Genomic DNA, 19,851 nt, shown 5'->3' with positions numbered 1-19,851 from the left:
ATATCTTTAAAAATAAGAAAAAAAATACATCAATATACTAAAAGCTGCTTCTTTAATTATTAAGTAAAAAAATTTAAAAAAATTTTAAATATATGAGCGATCAAAGTGAGGAGGCAAACTCATGTGGCATACTAGCATTTTCTACATCTTAACCAGAGACTTCTTGGGAACCAAGATAATTTAATCAACTTATATTTTCGATCCTCAATATTATATATTCTATAATTACTGCAAACTCATGCTAAAAAAAAAGGTGACATTGTATATTCAGCAATGACACAAGTTCATTTGGCTCATCCATGATCCAAGACTGTCAAATTACAAATTGAATTACTGAAAAATAATCAATCAATTATGAGAAATGTCTTCTGTCCCAAGGAGGAATTCTTCTACTAGGCTCAAATTACTTAGAAAAATTAAAAAAAAAAATAAAAAAAATATTACAGTCACAAAAAGATATTACAAAAGTAAACTTATAAATAGATATAATTTCATATGATATGTTAAATTTATTTTATAATAAAATAATTTTACAATCAAACGTATTAGATCAACTCACATTAATTTATGGGTTTATATATATGAAATTTTCTTGTGGCTAAAACATTTGTCGAAAAGAAAACTTGCATGAAAACAACTAAAGGAAGGACTGGACTCTCGGATTTGATCCTCAAGATTTGAGTCGTGACATTGGGCCAAAGTCCAATGGCATGAAACTCGAAGTCTAAAAATAAAGTCTTTCACTATTGAATTGGGCTAAGAACGAATTCGAGATTGCTTTAAGTAGCCACTTAAACCCTGGGTCATGGCTTGGGCAATGGGAAATTAAGGCCCACTAAAAGCAGACCGTCATGACCGCTGGATTTCATTTGTTTGCCAAATCCGACGGTCTCATGCGGCTCGCAGGAGCTTTCCGCCCATGGGCTCTACTCAGGACCGTGACTACAAATAGCCAACCACTGGGGAGAGAGAGGGAGAGAGAGAGAGAGAGAGAGTAGAATTTGAGAAAGAGAGAGCGAAGAGAAGATGCCGAAGTTCGATCCGTGGCCGGTGTTCTTCAAGAGAGAGTGGAATCGGAACTGGCCTTTCCTGGTGGGTTTCGCCATTACTGGAGCCATCATCACCAAGTTGTCTCTTGGTCTCACTGGTACTAGCCTCCTCTCAATCTTTCTCCGCCTCCATTTTTCTCATTCCCTATTTTAAATCACTGATTTGATTTTTTTATTTTTTATTTTTTATTTAATAACCCGCAGAGGAAGATGCGAAGAACTCTGCCTTCGTTCAGAGGCACAAGAGGTAACCTTTCTAATCACCAAACCCTAGATGCCATCTTCTATCCTCGTGTTTGTTTGCTTCTGTTTGTTTTGCCCATTAATTTTGAAAACCTAATCTCAGTGATGATTTGAAACTGAAATGACGTATTGGAAATCCAAGATCTTCATATACACAAATTGAACTAGCCATGTAGCTCAATTTATATTGCTTACAAGTGAGTTTTAGGCTTAGATTAGGTTTGATTATAATGATCTTCATCTACACAGATTGAAATTGGAAAATTAAAACCACGCAGTAGTGGGTTATAGTTTCCCAATTTGTAAAACATATTTGTTATCAAACAAAAATTTTAGGAACCTTATCATAGGAGAACATCTTAGCATAGTATTTGATCAATACTTTCTATGTTGCTCATTCTGGCTTACCCTAGAAGAGATGTTTTTAATTTTCCAATCATACCAATTATTAACCATGGTTGCCAGACACCCACATTGGCTTCTTCCCCTCTCTCTCATTACAGCTTGCTATGTTTTAACATTACGCATATTCATCAAGTGATTGAAATAGGAAACATGCAGGTGACATCAAGTGATTGAATTATAAATGTTGCTACTTATGTCATTTAGTTGTGTCTTTTGCTTGTATACAATAATGTCGACTATTGTTGGAAATTGATTCAATGATTATTCATGTTGAACTCTCCACTTCAATCCGCAGCTATTATGATGGTATGACGAGTTTCTTTTTGAATAACATGATCAATGGCACAACTCTTTTCTGAGATAATTAGCTCTGAATAATTAACTGTCTGAGTGGCATAAAGCTTGATGTGGGATCTAGTGGCATGTATAATTTGGGATCCATACTTTTTAATAATCACTTTGTCATCTATTTTCTTTGTCAACATAATTCTTATCGTTAATGCGATTGGATCGGGTCATAGTTGTCAAGTAGGATTATTTATTTATGGCATTTTTTTTTAAATGTTCAGTGTAAGGGCATTGATTGGAAATATTCCCAATTATTATGGTAAATAACGTGATTCAAAATTTTCCTAAATTCTTTAGGTGACCTACGAATGACAGCGCAGCTGCTAGGAAGGACAGTCATATTGTGAGAAGGGTGTTTTTCTTGCTTTCGTTTCCATGGGTTTAAATAACAGATTAGAGATGTTCGGGATACTCTAATTTTATTTTCTCATCAGCTGTTGTTTTTGGCATGAATAATAGTGAACGACTCCTGTTGATTGGTCTATGGTCATGCACCCTTTGCACTTGAACTGACTATTGTTTACGTCAAATTAAACTCGAGTGGCTTCATATATATATGTTTTTTTGTGAGGTAAATTTCATTTGGATTCACTTGGCCGTTTGGCTTGGGTCAAAACTGCAGAATCTATTTGTAGTTGTCTCATTTGGGAATATATATATATATAATCGATGTTAATTTATTTGTGGTTTGAGTCGCAGCATCCTAGCATTTCTATAGAGCATATAGATTTGTGCTGACAGAATCCTCTCATTTAGCGATCTTCTTGCGATCATCCTGTTGTGCCTGGTTTGTTGATTTACCACTTGCATAGATGCTTCTTAACGCTTTCTTTATTATCATCAACATATGGGAAGATGTTGAGCTTCCTGCTAAAATGAATAAAAAGAGTAAGAAGAAAAGGAGTAAGAAAGAGTAACAATGAGGAAAATGTTGATCACCCTCCACCCCCACCCTTTTGTTTTTAATGCAGACCCCAAACCACTGTTCTTAGGGTTAGAAAACTGAGCAACAAATCACCAAGCCAACAAAAGGGACACCTCTCCTCTATTATGTTGATTCTTTTTCTGTCTCCAGTACATTCCTTGTGGAGAATGGAATATCGTGCACTAAGTTGAGTGGATGTGCATGCAAAGCAGTTCAGAACAGGTATGCTTGAACACCTGTGGAACTTGGAGGAATAATGCCACATGTTTTGTTTTGGCCATGCATATAGGCCATACTGTATATAGCTATAAAGTCTACTTTAATACAATGGGTGAGTTTTAAGCGGGCTCTCTTCAAACATGCTTTACCAACCAAGCTTAATTCTTGTCCTTTGGTTGAATTACCTCCAGTACTAGATTTTTTGATATGGACCTCATGTTTTATTTAAAAATGCATTCTGTTCAAAGATCGGTGCAGCAGGTTTGTCGTTAAGATTGGACTGCATGCAGGGGTCAATGAATCACCGAATTCTTTGATGGTTAATAACCTTGTTATCCCCTTGATTGTTAGGAAGAGGTTAATTAGAGCAATGCTAGTCTTCCTCTCCAATTTTGTCATCTTTGCTAATATGTTATATTTAGGGTGATTTCATGTCTAACATATAAATTGACAGTCATTTAAAATGTGTCATATCAGTCAATGTAATGACAAAATTTAGGATAAAGACCAGCATTCTAATAATGATTTTTTGAATCTTACGATCGGGGTGAATGGTGAAGTGGTCGTTAAACAAAAACAAAATAATGATTTTTCTTCAATTTTGGGTGATCTTTGTTTCTTCTTTGATCGAATTTTTGGGATAGAGAGATCTAAGTGCCACATTTTGTAAGGTAAACTAGTATCCAAAATAAGCTACCATGGCAAATGTATTATTATTATGGCCATAAGCCTTGCATCTTCTTCATGACAAAAATACGGTGATCTTTGTTTCTTCTTCTTCTTCATGAAAAGTTATAAAAGCTATATCCCATCCATTTCAACCATGTGCCCCTCCATTGGTCCTTCCCGACTCCCAATCTATTGTACGTGAGAAGACTGCCAAATAGCCAGTACTCTTGGCGCATCACACATGAGGCCCATGCTCTAACACATGGGCGCTCGAGTCTCGTGCGTCGCCCTATTTTACAATGTCCAGATTCCGACTCGTCCCTCCAAGATCCCCATCCTCACCTCTCCAAGGGAGAGGTGATTTTCGTGGACCACGGCCTGATCAATGCACACACTCTTGCTACAAATGAAGCAAACGATCCTCGATGACCCTTTGCGTTAAGGCTAGTACTAGAATATTGACATGTCTCGTGTACGTAGTCTACACGTGGAAAGAACATTGCATGTACGTACTTACAAAATGGTCAGAAGGCCCGAGACAAAACTTCGTATACACTTGTGAGAAAGAATTTAGTTACAAAGAGATTATATAAAAGTAAATTTATAAATCGACGTAGTTTAATATTACTTTACATAAAAATAAAATAACATGTTTTTAAATGGGTGTGCAGAGTGAGGTTTATGTTTAGAATTTTTCTTGATGTTATACGTCATATTATAAAGTTATTTTTATTGTTAAATAGATCTAACGGATCTTATAAAATCACGTCAATTTGTTGATTAACTTATAAAAACAGTTCGATCTTCTCCAACAAGAAAATATATATATATAAGAATATTGAGACGCTTTGGCAGGTCGCGTTTATTATCAATGTCGACGTCGCATACAAAGCTAGCTACTACAAATTATATATGGGAATCATGATTCTATGTGTGAAATTGGGAATCGCGGAACTGATTAGTTTAAGAAAATTGTTTATTTGCTGTAACTTATTTTTTATAAAAATTATTATTTTATTTTAAAATAAATTTATTATCATCATAAATTATAATTTTTATCATAAATAATTCATCTTAAATATTATTTATTTATTTTTTTTTTGTAGCGAGATGACGGCTAAACTAGCCTAGCTAGTTGAAGTTGTCATGTATAAAATATCATGAGTTCTTTTACTTACTAGCTCTATACTACACACATGTTGACTTAGAATTTTTTTTTTTAATTTTTTTTTCTCAACGAATGTACAGTGTAGTGCTGAATAAAACTTTTCCTATCTTTATAGGCTTTTACAAATCTGGCTGGGGTGCTGCCACGTGGACTAAAATTGCTCGCGGCCCACTAATATATTTTGATATTATGATTCTAGGAAAGAATTTATCCCTCCATTTATAAAATAGAATAAAATGGACAGTAGATCATATTTAATTTAGTGTAAAATTTGAATATCATTTGTTCATTTTATATTATGTTGAGAAGTGATGATGATCACTAAATTTAAAATACTATCTACGTACATTTTATAATAAAGAATACTTGAGATTAAGAGAATCATATATATTCTACGTTAATTAGTGATTGGGCATTGATCCCTTACGATTAGATCTAATCGTAAGGGATCAATGCCCAGTCTCTAGAGTAAAATTTACGTCTGATTTATTTTTATAGATAAATTGAGATTAAAATTAAAAATTAAATACAATATTATTAAAATATATAATTTTTTTAATACTATTTTTAGTAACAATTTTAGTCAGAATATTGACACTCCTCTTGGTACTTTTTATTCTCAATTGCCTGATAACGTTGTTAGATTTTGTTGAGATACCCATTATAATGAAGAGAGTGAAATTGTGAAGTTGCGAACACCTGATGCTGAGCGAACAAGATTTTTAGTTCATTATTACTTCAATTTCGAACACCTTGCAAGGCTTTGCTCGCATCCCCCCTCTCCCTCCTCCCATTTCTCCCCTTCTTTTCAACACGTTGCCAAAAAAAAAAAAAAAGAATGAATGTTAAGAGCTGGCAAAGAAAACCCATCTTATGTCATTCGACGTTGTTTTGATCCTTTGGTGAGATTTTTCATCAATGAGAGCCACTTTCTCAAACCATTTTCTCTGGTGTTAGTTTCAGGGGAAAAGCTTCAAACCCAAAGAGAGAGAGAGAGAGAGAGAGAGGAGAAAAGAGATTGGAGGAAGAGGAGGTACATGGGAGAATTGCAGCTCCATTTATCTTTTGACTAAAACCCGTATGTGTTATACGTTTATTGGTGGGTGTAAATCAAGCATTCTCACACGTCCGATTCCCAGCGAAGGCTTGATTTACACCCACCATACAAGGAAATAGGGTTTGAACGTTTTGATATGTTTAGCTTAGCATGTCAGGTTTAGGTTGACTTATATGGTGAAATGTTCACGATATGCACATGATCCGAAAACGATTTGACAGCCTTGGGGTGTTCTAATAAAATATATTAATGCGAATTGTTACATGCAGTACTGTGATTTATTTGTATAAAGAACGTAGCTTACATGATAATTCATACATATCGATGTGGCTTGAAGGATTCTCCCACCGAACAAGTTCTATGATTTTCTTTTCCATCTCAGCCGTTTCTCTCACTAAACTACTGATGCAAAACCCTAGGGCAGTCAAGCTTAGAACCTTATGGCACTTAAGCAGCTCGTACTGATCACTTTCAATATGTAATATTTTGTCAAGTTCTTTCGAATGTTGGAGATATGAATCTATTATCTTCTCTATCTCATGTTCATGTAAACTGGAATCCAAAATAATGTTTGGGTTTCGTGATTTTCCCAGCTCAAGATCACAAGAAACCTTATTCTGTGCTAGCTCCTTTTCAAGTAATGTCAGCGATTTCATCAAAATGAATTGTTCAAAACATTTTATTGACGAGCCAATGATTTCCTTGATGAGTTTAAGGTCATCTTCTAGCTTGTCGACAAATTCCTTCCATGAATCCTGATCAAGCACTCCTTGTGATTGATCTTCTTGAAGGAAACTAATTGCATGAGCACTAAAAAGCAAGAGGTCCTCCATTTTTGACAAGGAATTTAATATCTTACTATAGCTAGCACTATGGAAAGGTAAAAACCAGAAATTGGGTTCCACCTCAGCTTCTGTAATGACCTTCCCTAGCTCGCTTACTTGGATTTTCAGCCTCTTCTGATTCCTTTCCAATTTGGATTTGCTGTCTTCATTAATAATGCTTACTGAGGTGACACACTCGTGCAATAACCCGAGGCTTTTTGAGAGTTGAGCTTTTGCTAGGGTTGAAGCTCTAGTGCGCTGCAAGATAAGTTCAACCATTATTGAACAGGACAATCCAATGAATGTTTCGGTAATTCTTGCTATCGCAAATTGACTTGGAGGACCATAATTTTTCCTTCCCAGTATCATTACTGCTCCAATAACTGCAGAAATTCCTCCCGCCTGCCCATACATTTGGCTACGCTGTAGAAAGCTCGCGAACACGAACCATGGAAGAAGAGATAAGAATCTTAATGACAAGAACCTTCCAAAAACAGAACAAACCAATACTCCATACACGGTTCCTAAGACCGTCCCCTGTGCTTTAACGTTGGCAACTATGAATATTGCCTCCCTGGCTGATGCCAGACTGATCGCCACAGGGAGTCCTGACCAGTATCCATTCCCCTTGCTATACAGCAACCCAAATAGCACTGCAAGGCCCAGAGAAAGTGAACATTTAAATGCTGCCAATAACCTTTCTCTGCTTACCTTCATGGGCCAATTGTTCCAAACCCCTTTTAAGGAGAACACATTTATTTGACATGGATCAGTAGAATTTTCATTTTTCTGAACTGGGTTGTTTCTTTTGGAATCAGATGGTTTAGTCAACAATTTGCTATGAAGGAATTTCATGCAGAATATGAAGAAATATGGGGGTAAATCTTCTTGGGCTGTTGGAATGGTTTGAAGGGTTTGAAGCGATTTCATTATCTCTTCTGCACTGGACTCGGGAACGGTTAGTGGATGACTGTAGGGCAAAAAGCACTCGCCTTGTTTTATAAGTAGACTCAAGATTTCCTCTAGTCGAAGCAAACCATGATCTTTGAGCTCTCTATCCAGCAATATTTCAACTGGATATGACGAAATACTTGTTAAAGCCATTTCCATCCCTTTGAAAGGTATCTCTAAATCTTGCAATCTGTCTCCTGCCTTGATCATGTGCCATCCGAGTTCAAAACCTTTGACTGAAAGTCCCTCCCACTGCATGCTTCCCTGTTATAATGAAGATCGAACAAGGGAAGATTAATTAGCCAACCCTCGGGGATATGTTAATTTAAACATTAGGAAAAATAATAATGCTAAAGTTTATCATTACCTGGTGCCTTTTGATACTTGAAAGAAGTTTGGTTCCTGTCCCATCTAAGGACTTAGCTTGAGAGATTGATGCAAGAGCGGACGTGCTGTTCTCGGCACAGAATGCTCTCACAAAGAGCTTTAGCCTCTCTGAAGCATTCTCAGAGAGTAGCTTGCAGTTCTGTTTCACCTGCAATATCATAAGAAAAGATACGATAAGTTACATGATAAATGTTGATCTATCATATATTAATAGCTATTATTCATTGTGTCTGTAAATATATATAAATATACTAGTGCAGGAGAAACGTGCTAAGCACGTTTGCCTAGTTTACTGAAATGGTTAATTTTAAAAAATAATGTAATTCTTAAAAAAAATATAAATTTTAATCAATAAACAATTTTAATTTCAATAAACAATCAATAAATAATTTCATTGATTTCTACACTGAACAATACAAGCAATCAAATTATCTATACTTTAAATAAAAATGAAACGAATATAACAAAATAATTATCAAATCAAAAAATATCATCACATATGAGAATTCTTAAATAAAATATTTACTAAAATTTATTTGTTCTTCAAAGCAAGTGGCAAATAAAAATTATAAGCAAGGACCAGCTTGTTATATTTTTTAGTATATATTTTACATTTTTTAGCAATAACAATAACAATACTTATTATAACATACATTTCATAATTTTAGAATTATGCTAATAACTAACTAATTATTTATGTATTTCTAGATATTGCATGAGTTTTTTTATTGGATAGATTTTTATGAAATCATATTATCCGTATTAATTGATAATTTAGTCATTATATATATTGGTAATGAAGAAGTTAAAAGTCTAATTACCTTAAAATATTGCTAAAAAAGAAGTATTTGTAAAACAATTAATTGACTTAAAATATTCTCTTTTTTTTTCTTGACCCGTACTGCTTTTTTGGCCATTATAGGCTTGAGCATGTTCATGTAAGTGCTTGATAAGGGTGGTCTTGAAGGAAAAAAAAAAAACCATGTTGGTAGTGGTGCTGTGTCTCGTAGATATACCATGCTTTAATGGCCAGCTAGTTTGCTCGCAACCCAAGAAAAACATCTCCCTATATGTAATGCTGCAGTGAAGAAACGTGAGGATGCTCTACAAGTCTGGCCACATTCGTGAACAATGATCTTACGATTTCAATTCAGAGCACACAAAAGACAAGAAAGTTACTGTTTTCAAAGCTGCTACCGTGATCTAACGTTGAGTTAACGGAGAGATAACGGAAAACAAGAATTTCCGTTTAGTGGCCGTTTCATAGCCACTTATATAATAAGTATAGATATTATTTGACCACTCAAACGTGTGGATTTAGACCAAGATAAAGTACTAGACGTACGATCACCTGTCGTACGTTCTCCTGCCACATGTGCATGATGCAATAAGTGCACCCATGTTTTAAGGAGCGGTGCTATACGACCCAAAATTATTTTGAAATCAAAGATGAGTTAAGATGGTTTGTGAATAATAGAATAAAAGTTAAATTATTTATTATATTTAGTGTGAGAATTTGAAAAAGTTGTTTTAGAATTTGAAAAAGTTGAATTGTTTATTATATTTTGTGTGAAAATTTAAAAAAATTATAATGATGAGATGAGATGAATTGATGTGGGTTGAGGTGAGTTTTGAATCCAAACATCTCTTTAAAATTATTTTATTACAGTGGGTTGAAATGATCATGAGCTTTCCTAGAAGAGGCCACGATTAGCTCGATCCCTACTGCAATATATGTCACATTAATATTCGCATACACATGAATCATGATGAGATATGCGCCACGACGTGCGCCATTTTCACGTACCAAGAAATTTCCAGCATATATATATATATATATATATAGCGATTGGCTCCAAAATGATCACTTTCTTTTTTGACCAATATATTATTTTTTTTTCTGGATGATGTTAAAAATGTGCTAAACATGCATGCGTCTGCATCAAAACATAGGATTGATGGTGCTTACCTCGTAACAGGCTAGCCGTGGGTAAGGAAGCAACAAGGACAGAACACAAGCCAAGACTCCAAGTGCCGTACTTGCCGCTAGATGGACAGGATGCATGACGGGCTGAGTGTGCTCCCCATTGATAAAAGCAACCACGTACACAATCACAATCTGACCCAACGCTATGCGCTTTGCTACCAAGTGAGTGGACTCGGGAAGGACCACCACAAATGAGCCTAGCGCCACCGCAAGAGCAGTGGTTAAGCTCGACAACCGGGCGGGTCCGATCACCCACAGGCAGAAGATGGCTGGACCGAGGCTCTGGACCGTGGCGTAGAGCGCGAGCCAGCAGCCACGCAATGCGTCACCTAATGTTGCATCGGCGACAATGATTAGAATTACAGTTACGTAGGAAAATGCTGGGAAGGCTATTTGGCGATGGAGGAAGGCAGGGCCGTAGAGGGTGGTGCAGCCCACAATAGTGCAGGCGAATGCAGTACGAAAAGCGGAGGCGAGGCACGCACGCCGCTGCCTTGCGCCAGCTCCATTAACAATAATGGAATATTGGTGGGGAATCATGGTAAGCATTAATGCCGAAAGGCTATTGTATAGTTTGGTATACATGTTGATCAGAAAGACCGATCGAGAATGAAAACGTTGTTAAGGATACGAACTGCAGAGGGGCTTGGGGTTTTGTAGAGGAAGGAGATCTAAGCAATTTAATGGAGCACGTGGAATACTCCATGATGGGACCCAATTAATGGCTGATATAGTGGGGGGTGGCCGGGGATTTATTTATTTTTATTGGGAACTAAAAAATGGGTAATGACGATGACAATCAGTCAAGAGCAGTGGCTCAGCTTGACAAGGCCAGCCAATTCATCGACAAGTACGTACTCTGCATTAATGCCAATATATATATATATATATATATATATATATATATATAGACATGATCAATACATGACTTTATAAGCCGATCGAGCTGATGATCACAAGCTAGCCGAGTGCAAAAATTTCTAATTAGAGAAATGGTTTAGTCACTTAGCACAGCTAACATTGGTTTCTCAATATGCATATGTAAAATTACATCTTTTAAAAATTAATTTTAAATATTAAAAAAAAATTTCACATTAAATTATACATGCATATTTGAGTCAAATATCTAATTTTTTCTAATTTTTTTTTAATATTTTGCAATTAGCACCATTGCAAATTCTATCATTTAACTCTCACTAAAAATTTTTTTCTAAAATTTTATCAGTTGGTGGAGAGAGAGAGAGAGAGGGGGGAGGAGAGAGAAAAAAATAATAAAATAAGATTTAGAGAATGAACATTACATCTTAAAATTTATAGAAACAATGTTCATAATTATGAAAATTTTTGGACATGCATGTACATATGCAGCCTAACTAATTTAAGGTCATATTATACAAATATACATGTAGATGCCTATGCAAATGCATAATCCAATATTAATGCTCTAAAAGATTCTATAAAAATAAATTCACAAATTAACATAACTTAATATGATATATTAATTTATAAATTTATTTTTATGAAATATCTTTAAAGTTAAGAGCACTTCTCATTATCCAAAGTGGAATTAAAATTAGTTGGGGATGAAAATAGAAAAAAGAAAAGAGAAAAGGGAAACTTAAGCCACAGTTTTGAACTAACTTTCCAAACAAGTAATTATTAGTAATAAAGTATTGCGTATACATATTGATCTAGAGTAGTAAAAGTGGGGGTTCTCTAGATTTCCACTAATTAAACAGGAATGGATATAGGTGTCACAGTACTGCACTTCTAATTTAGAATGTCCCTTGAGGATAAGGAATGGTCAGGTGGGGCTTTGGGTACGTCAATGACCGAATTTGATTACATGTACTTAATGCAATTAACAAAGCTGAAAGCAGCTGATCATGCCATGGGGGATCTGAGTGAATTAAGGACCATAAGCACAAGCACTGACAATCATTTTTTTTCTGTAAAAGCTGACCATAAGAACAGGGCTTTCTCGAAATTAAAATATATTCAGTACGTACGTAGTACTAAATCTCCTAGTTCTACGGCCATATATAGTGGGATTCTATGTAAGAAAGACGTGGCCTTAGTTTGTCTGGCCACTATATTATATATAATAATAATATATATTCAGGTCATGACATGCATAGACTTGTGTATATGATCGCTTATTATATGTAGTACTACTCAAAATTCACTTATAGAGGATCTTATTATGGGTATATTCGAATATGCATGAGAGAGTACCGATATATAGATGAAAAATGACTGCTATATATATAGTCATAAGGAGATTATATAAAAATAATTTTATAAATTGACGTAGTTTCATGTGATCTGTTATATCAATTTTATAATAAAAATAATTTTACAATTTAAAGAATCACATAAAGCTACATGATCATTTTGTGAGATTATTTTTATATAATCTATTTGGAGCTAAAGTATTTCTCTAGATGAAAATATTATGTAAAGTAGGAGGATATATTTATAGAAAAAGAGACTCAAGGTAGTATTATTCTAATCCAAATAGTACTATACATATACTGCATCAAAGCCAGATTCAATCTTCTAGTATGCAAGTCCCGCATACTCATTTTGAAAAAGGGTGAAACTAATTGTTAGATAAGAGGCCACCACGGCCTCAACAACCCAAAATTTCAGAAAAGGCTTTTCTTTTTTTCTTTTTTTTTTTTAACTTTTTTTATGGGTGTAATGCAACTAAAATTTAAAAAACTTATGATTACACTACATGATCGTCTTCTACATACATAGTCTAGCTTGCCTTTATGCAATGGATTTGTGGGAGCAAAACAATATTACACAGTCGATTTGAAATGACCAAGTACTCTACTATATATAAATCAAATTTCATTGAATCTGCCATATATGCATTTTAGATGGCAATATATATATATATATATATATATATGTACGTATCAACTTGGTTGTTTTAGCTCATGATATTCATGATCATCATCACATGCAGCCAAAGTCTTATTTACCAGCTTCCTATTCGATCAAACTATATATAATATCGTCCTGATCAATATCAGTGATCAGCCAGCCATCTGAATAGTTGGATTTAGATCACCGACTTGCATGCAAAAGCATATATATGTATATATGCAAGCTCATTTAAATTAATTCAAAGATAAACGGCGGACTCCCGACATTGACCGAATTCAACCAACGTACGTGAACATGTTAAACACGCATGCTGCAAAGATATGATAAGTTTTTAACCCTCTGATCACAGCTTTTTATCATATTCCACTGTAAGCAGCCTCTAGCTGTTCACAATCTGAAAGGTCACTCACTAGAAAAGTAGTGGAAAGAGTGCATTAACTCATGTAAGTCACTAATATTATTATTGCAGCTTCTCTATGGATCCCTAGCTTTCCGTAAAAGTATTATTATTATTATTATTATTAAACCTAAAAAAAGCATACCCATATATGGATTTAATTATTATTGATTTTCTATCTTATGGATTCTTTTAAAACGACATAAAACTTATCTTTTCATTTTTTTTTTCAAAATTGTGAAAGTAGAAAGTCATTTTTCATTAAAAAAATAATTACAAAAATTTTAAAAAATAATTATTCAATTTGATCAATTAAGTTGGAATCTCGCTGTCAAATGATCATATGCTTACTATAATATTTTCTCTTTCCCTATACCCATAAGAATAGCGATTTTGTCTTGTGTGCATAAAGAGTCGTGAAGACCTAACGTAATTTATGAGTAAGGCTAGTTATAGTATTAAAGTGTATAAAAAATAATAATTTATTATTATAAAAATAATTTTTTCATATAAATTTTAAATTTATTTATTTTATTTTTAAAAAGAATGTGTAAAACTTATACAATTTAAGACTGTAAATATTATTTTTTTTTATCAATATAATTTTTATTTATTTATTTTAAGAATAAAATGGTCACATCGGCAGTTGAGTCACCACAACCACCTAGGCATCTTCTTGCTTGGGGTGCAACCTAGCCATTGCTCAGATTGTTCGAACTTCGACCGTGGCTGCCTCGATAAAAAAAGATAAAATATATTTTCAATCGTAATTATATAACTGTCGTATAATTATTTAAAAAAAAATAAATTAAATATAAAATTCACTTGAAAAAAAAATATTTTTTTAACAATAAATTATATATATATTTTAAATAATTACGTAATATTTACATGCTTCACAATTATATATAAAATTAATTACTCATGAAAAAAAATTATTCGTTATGTTTCATGAACTCGTGCATGTCTTTATAAGGTAGAGAGAGTAGAGGCCTTTCAACCTGTAAATTTCCAACCCAATCACCATGACGTTGAGGAGTATTTGCTCAGTTTGCAAACTAACAATTATTATCAGGGCAAAAGGGAAAAAGAAGAATCAAACTGAGAAATTCCATACTTCAAACATTAGGGAGGAGGCATCCGACGACTCACTTCTGTTAGCTTAGTCTACAAATTTTTCCATGTTGCATGGGGACATTCACAACTAAACCAAAACACACTCCAAATTTGATCAGAAATCGAAGTCCATGCCTAGGATTAATCCCAAGTTTCTCAAAATGACGACATAAAAGTACCCACCCAGACTGCTGGTCACCAAATACCAACCAAAGCATTTTGAATACACATATGTTCCAACTCATACAATTGACCATGCTGAGAGAGCAGAAAAAAAAATAAAGAAATGAGTGTGATAACTTCAACAGCATGTGACAGGGACCGACATATTGGTGAACCAGTTACCAGTTCCGCCCCCTCCCCCCAACAAAATAACTTAGGACCTCTCTGGCACCCATAAGCCAGATAGAACAGCATTGGTGGCATGACGGATGGATTATAACATTTCTTGTGATTTTCTTACACACCTGCTGACCTTCTTCTTGAAATCATCTCTCCTATCTCTCCATTCCTTCTGCAAATACAAGATGCAAACATGGATCTTAGAGCACAGGTTGAATATGACAACACTTATAATAAATTCTTCTGGCTGTCTGTATCTCTTTCAAAATGATGTTCTGCCAATAATGGGTGCAGGAGATGCAGATCAAAAGAGCAGCAACAAGTTACTAACAATCGACCAGGAGGGAGAGAGAGAGAGAGACCCAATTGCATTCTTAATTCAATAAATGATATTCATTATGCATTGGGTAAGATCTACAGAAGAGAATCATGTCCCCTCAACTAGATTCTATCCCCATTTTCCATGAAACTCCTATAAATCCCTTCTTTGACTCAGGTATGACAAGATTTAGCATGTTCTTTTTTTTTTTAGCTGTTCCACAAAAAGTAATAAATCACAAGGCTATCAACATTATGGATCCAAAAGAATAGAAGAGATTTATCTAACAAAAAAATATAACTACATATGCTGCAACCATGCCTATAATCTGTCAACTTAATTTACTGTTACAAATACGTTGACTTCAACATTTGGATATTCACATGCTACACATTATTCTTTCATTTATCAATATAAAGAAAAAATTCAATAGCCAATGATCACTCACTGCTGCTTCAACATTTGCAGGGGATTCGTCATTAGGACCGGAAAGCATTGATATTATACTCAAAACTATACTTTCAACCTGAAACAACCAAAAAAAAAAAAGACATCTGTAAATGCAAGAATATAGTAAATACCAATCACTCGCAGTAACCATAGATTTCTGGGAGTAGGGACTCAGTAAATAGAGCCTTGGCTGTCTATTGAATCCAGGGTAAACTTTAAGTGGCTTAACTTTTTGAGTTAATAAAAAGAGAAATGTTACTCATAAGCCTTTTAAAATCCCCAGACGCATCAAATGATTTTTTTATAGGTAAAAGAAATTTTATTAATAGGCATATTTATAAACATCTATTTTTGTGGAACTACAATTATATTCCACAAGGACCATTAAGTTTTTTCTCAGTGAAACAAACACAGGTGAGCCTAACTTGGCACTATAGGGCATTCACGGTAAGAGGAGCAATGGTACTCCTGGAGTACGGACATGTAGTACTCCCATCGTATCATAGGATGCCATGTCAATTAAAATTAATGTTTGCATAATGGCAGGTTGTGATAGGATAGGAGTACCATGTCATCCATACTCTAGGAGTATCTAATAATTTTCCAGGTAAGATTGAAAGGATGCCTCAAACCTTTGAAGTCGGGCAACAAGCTTTTTTCAACATGTTTTTTTTTTTATAAGTAAGAAGTTTTATTAATCCACGTAAAAAGGCAATGTCCAAGTACACATGAAGTATACAAGAAAAAGCCTAGTTACAAACTACACGCTGCGGAAAGTAGCATAAAAGTAATTAAAACTCACTCCATTCCATACAATAGAAGAAGCTCAAAGCAACAAAGTGTTATAGAAAAAAGCCCTAAAACTATCCGGAGAGCGTTCCCTATTTTCAAAACATCGATAATTTCTTTCAATCCATGTGGACCACATTAAGCATAGGGGCACCATCTTCCAAACAGCTGCAATGTGATGGTGGCCACTAATCTCTCTCCAACACGACAATAAATCCAATACCCTCCTAGGCATAACCCATGCAATACCAAGCCTAGTGAAGTTCAACTCTGGACCTGCACTTCACAATCAGGTAAAAACATTGACCCTAGCGGTTGGTTTCTACCGGATGTTAAGTGCAGTTGGAGTTTGAGTACATTGGGCATACTTTGGTTGTCAGTTTGCTGTTAAAACAGTGTAGAGCTTTTCATGCAGACGAGGTTGACTTCTGCATAGCTATATTATCCTGCATGTTCTGGGGGAGACATTTTGGGTTTTGCTAGTGTGTCACTTTTGGCTTAATTGAAATTATTCAGAAGAGATAGAACAGGATATATGGGTCTTATAACATTTGGGCCCTATGTATTTTGGCCTTTAAGTGTCTTTAATGCATTTGGGCCACAAGTGATTGACATGGAATTATTTGATATGATTTGTCTTATTTCTAAGGGGCGCTGGCCTATTTCTATAATTTAAAGATTGTGCTAATTTGTTTAAGTTTCGATAGATTTTGCTTGACGTTGTTGTATGGCCTGTTTGTCGAACTCACCTGTTTATATTCTTATTTTCAAATGGTTCTGAGGAGATGTCAAGTACTAGGAAAAGATAGCACAACGGTGAGGACAGAAGACAGTAGTGTAATAAGTGTCAGGGGGCACCAATGAGCTTGTGAGGATTTTAGTAATGTTTAGTTTACATTTCTTTGGAAGAATTTTATTAAACAGTGATTACATCTTACCGAGGATTTTATTTAGTTTCCATTTTATTATTATTAATTTTTGATACAATGACAAACCTTAACCCTCCAAGTCCGAGGTGTGACATTTTTTTTCTCGGTAAACGAAACTTTATTGACCATAAGAATAGGCAAAGGCTCAGGAATGCATGACATTATATGTCACACTAAGTATAGCTATATTAATTTATTGAACGTTATAAGTTTTTCCTCTTTATACTTTGTGTCTCCAACCAAACAACCCCCCATCCCCCAACAGCCCAACCACCAAAAAAAGAAAAGAAAAAAGGAAAAAAGAAGGGACTTTGACTAGTGCATTTAACATTATAAGTTTTCCTCTTTATACTTTGTGTCTCCAACCAAACAACCCCTGCCCCCCAACCACCAAAAAAGGAAAAGGAAAAAGGAAAAAGAAGGGACTTTGACTAGTGCATTCCCATCTTCATTGAAGAACATACTTAACCCCTTACAGTTTTTTTCATATTTAAACCACTTTCCAAAATTATATTTTTTTATTAATTTAAAATTCATTAAAAGGCAAAGCTCAACATTAACTTCAGAATATCGACTTAGTAGAATCTTCCCTGACCCTACATTTTTCTGACCCTGAAGTTGGAAAGTGAAGACTTCTAACTTCAAATTCACCTACATATGATGGAAACATGAGAGAAAAAAAGTAAAATTGAAGTGTTAATGACATACCGTATGGACCGGCGTCCAGCGCTCACTTGCAAGCTCATATCCATTTGGGTCCTCACCAGGAGGATGAAGAATTGATATGCATACGCGGCCATCAGGATAAACTGCAATTGATGCAGCAACCAAAATCTGTTTCAAAAAGCATGCCACTAACAATGGAAAAAATATCAAACAGATTATACTTAGAAAAATAACCAACCATTAGGATGCCATATCTCTGATGTAAACTTCACTGTCGGAGGGCTGTTTGGGTAGTTGGATGGGAAGGTCATAATGGCATTGAAAAATCCCCCCTCACTGCAATTGTATAATGCCCAAAACATCATAATAAGAAAGCAATTCATTGTTTTAAACCCCAGGCTGAATCTGAAGAAGATGACTACTGCCCATCGATTTGTTCTATTTGATACCAAACATTAGGCAAATATCTCAAAAGCAGCATCCAGGGAACCAAACCCTTGACCGATCATGGCCCTGTATGTCTTATTGCCAAAAGTAGCCAACTAAACAAGTTAAACGACCAAACGGTAACATTTGATACATCCCTCGAGTTAGGAGCTCTGTCATTAAGTCATACTATCAAATGGTAATAATGAAGATAATAAAAATAATAAAAGAACCAATGCGTAACAGAAGGATAATTTCAAAAGATGCAACTTTCAACAATTATAGGCCCAAACCGATCGACAAAGAATTGTCAGAAACAAAAATAGAGGCTGAGAACTGTTTCAATTCTGTTCCCTGGAGTTAAAATTTGAAGAGATATGTCAATTCAAGCATTAGCCTATCTCCCTTAGACAATACAACAAACAGAAAAGAATCCATGGCATCCAAAGACCCGACTAATGCAATCAAATACCAAATCCCAATAATTGCATAAATACATAAGTTTTCCCCAAAGAAACAATCGCAACCCTTGATCCAATCATATCACAAAAAATTTACTACTTCACCCATAATAACTCAACCTTAAAACCCAATCGGTGATCCCCAAAAGTGGAAACAAGAAGATTTCTTGGTTAGAAAACAATTTAAAGAACGTACTAAAGAGTATCTGGAGGTCCAATAATCGTTACACTCCATTCAAAGATATTGGTCTCATCGACCAGGCCGGCCGAGAACCCATCTACCGGATTCTTGCAAAGATCTGCACCGCACAAAAAAGATAAATCATACCCCCCGCTCATACTTAATCCCCCAATAAATGAAAGAAATAAAATTTCTATACCTTTGAGCTGCTTTTGAAGGAGGAGGCTAGCTTGGGACGCCATGAGGGAGCCGGCGCCAGAGACGGAGAAAGAGGAACGAGAGAGCCTATTATTAGTCGAGAGGGAGAGGGAGAGAGAGAGAGAGAGAGATATGAGTAGAAGGTTCGGATTACGAATTTACGGACTCTGCCGAAATGACCTATGCGTGCGCGGTTGAGGCTTTATGTGTGTGTGTGTGTGGGTAGTCTATTCGGATTTCTACAGTCAGTTTCGTTACAGTCGGTATGTTGGCCAATAGCCCTTTGCCACGTATAGGCTTCTAACGCTTTACTGTGCATTTTCCGTTTCAGGCTGGGGTCCACGTCCGGCTAAGGGAAAGCTACCGCCGTCGGTTATGTCCTCTCGCACGTTACAAGTGGGACCGAGTGGCAATCTATCACCTCTTCATGCGTTACTATTTGGATTT

The 19,851-nt window shown here is 35.2% G+C and overlaps 3 protein-coding genes across 4 annotated transcripts; 1 reads left to right on the top strand and 2 right to left on the bottom strand.

The window, feature by feature from the left end:
* Positions 1-952: 952 nt before the first annotated feature.
* LOC109002634 lies at positions 953-2,725 on the top strand. Of its 2 annotated transcripts, XR_001998031.2 has the most exons (3): positions 969-1,147; positions 1,254-1,296; positions 2,343-2,725. XR_001998031.2 is itself a non-coding variant. In XM_018980475.2 (2 exons), exons 1-2 carry the CDS (start codon positions 1,027-1,029, stop codon positions 1,298-1,300), a joined length of 168 nt encoding a protein of 55 aa, XP_018836020.1. In that variant the 5' UTR covers positions 953-1,026. The 2 variants fall into 2 exon arrangements, 1 of the variants encoding a protein (XP_018836020.1); XM_018980475.2 differs by lacking the exon at positions 2,343-2,725 and having other exon boundaries at positions 953-1,147; positions 1,254-1,300.
* Positions 2,726-6,361: 3,636 nt separating this feature from the next.
* Positions 6,362-10,772, bottom strand: LOC109002604. Its single transcript, XM_018980432.1, has 3 exons — positions 10,215-10,772; positions 8,226-8,393; positions 6,362-8,122 (listed from the first exon to the last, which is right to left on the bottom strand). The coding sequence occupies exons 1-3, from the start codon at positions 10,770-10,772 to the stop codon at positions 6,362-6,364; spliced, it is 2,487 nt and encodes an 828-aa protein (XP_018835977.1).
* A 3,845-nt stretch (positions 10,773-14,617) lies between these two features.
* Positions 14,618-19,589, bottom strand: LOC109002635 (ubiquitin-conjugating enzyme E2 7). Its single transcript, XM_018980476.2, has 6 exons — positions 19,406-19,589; positions 19,222-19,324; positions 18,377-18,474; positions 18,181-18,281; positions 15,753-15,830; positions 14,618-15,157 (listed from the first exon to the last, which is right to left on the bottom strand). Exons 1-6 carry the CDS (start codon positions 19,446-19,448, stop codon positions 15,080-15,082), a joined length of 501 nt encoding a protein of 166 aa, XP_018836021.1. The 5' UTR covers positions 19,449-19,589; the 3' UTR covers positions 14,618-15,079.
* Between the last annotated feature and the right edge of the window lie 262 nt (positions 19,590-19,851).

Source organism: Juglans regia, chromosome 5 (assembly GCF_001411555.2).
Source record: "Juglans regia cultivar Chandler chromosome 5, Walnut 2.0, whole genome shotgun sequence".
NCBI classification, from domain to species: domain Eukaryota; kingdom Viridiplantae; phylum Streptophyta; class Magnoliopsida; order Fagales; family Juglandaceae; genus Juglans; species Juglans regia.
This window is presented reverse-complemented; position numbering and strand designations above follow the sequence as displayed.

Coding starts and splice junctions, on each gene's coding strand:
- LOC109002634 (XM_018980475.2), top strand. CDS start 1,027: ATGCCGAAGTTCGATCCGTGGCCGGTGTTCTTCAAGAGAGAGTGGAAT. Junction 1,148..1,253: donor GTTGTCTCTTGGTCTCACTG/GTACTAGCCTCC, acceptor AATAACCCGCAG/AGGAAGATGCGAAGAACTCT.
- LOC109002604 (XM_018980432.1), bottom strand. CDS start 10,772: ATGATTCCCCACCAATATTCCATTATTGTTAATGGAGCTGGCGCAAGG. Junction 8,394..10,214: donor CACGGCTAGCCTGTTACGAG/GTAAGCACCATC, acceptor ATGATATTGCAG/GTGAAACAGAACTGCAAGCT. Junction 8,123..8,225: donor CAAGTATCAAAAGGCACCAG/GTAATGATAAAC, acceptor TCATTATAACAG/GGAAGCATGCAGTGGGAGGG.
- LOC109002635 (XM_018980476.2), bottom strand. CDS start 19,448: ATGGCGTCCCAAGCTAGCCTCCTCCTTCAAAAGCAGCTCAAAG. Junction 19,325..19,405: donor CCTTCAAAAGCAGCTCAAAG/GTATAGAAATTT, acceptor TGTGCGGTGCAG/ATCTTTGCAAGAATCCGGTA. Junction 18,475..19,221: donor GGACCTCCAGATACTCTTTA/GTACGTTCTTTA, acceptor ATACAATTGCAG/TGAGGGGGGATTTTTCAATG.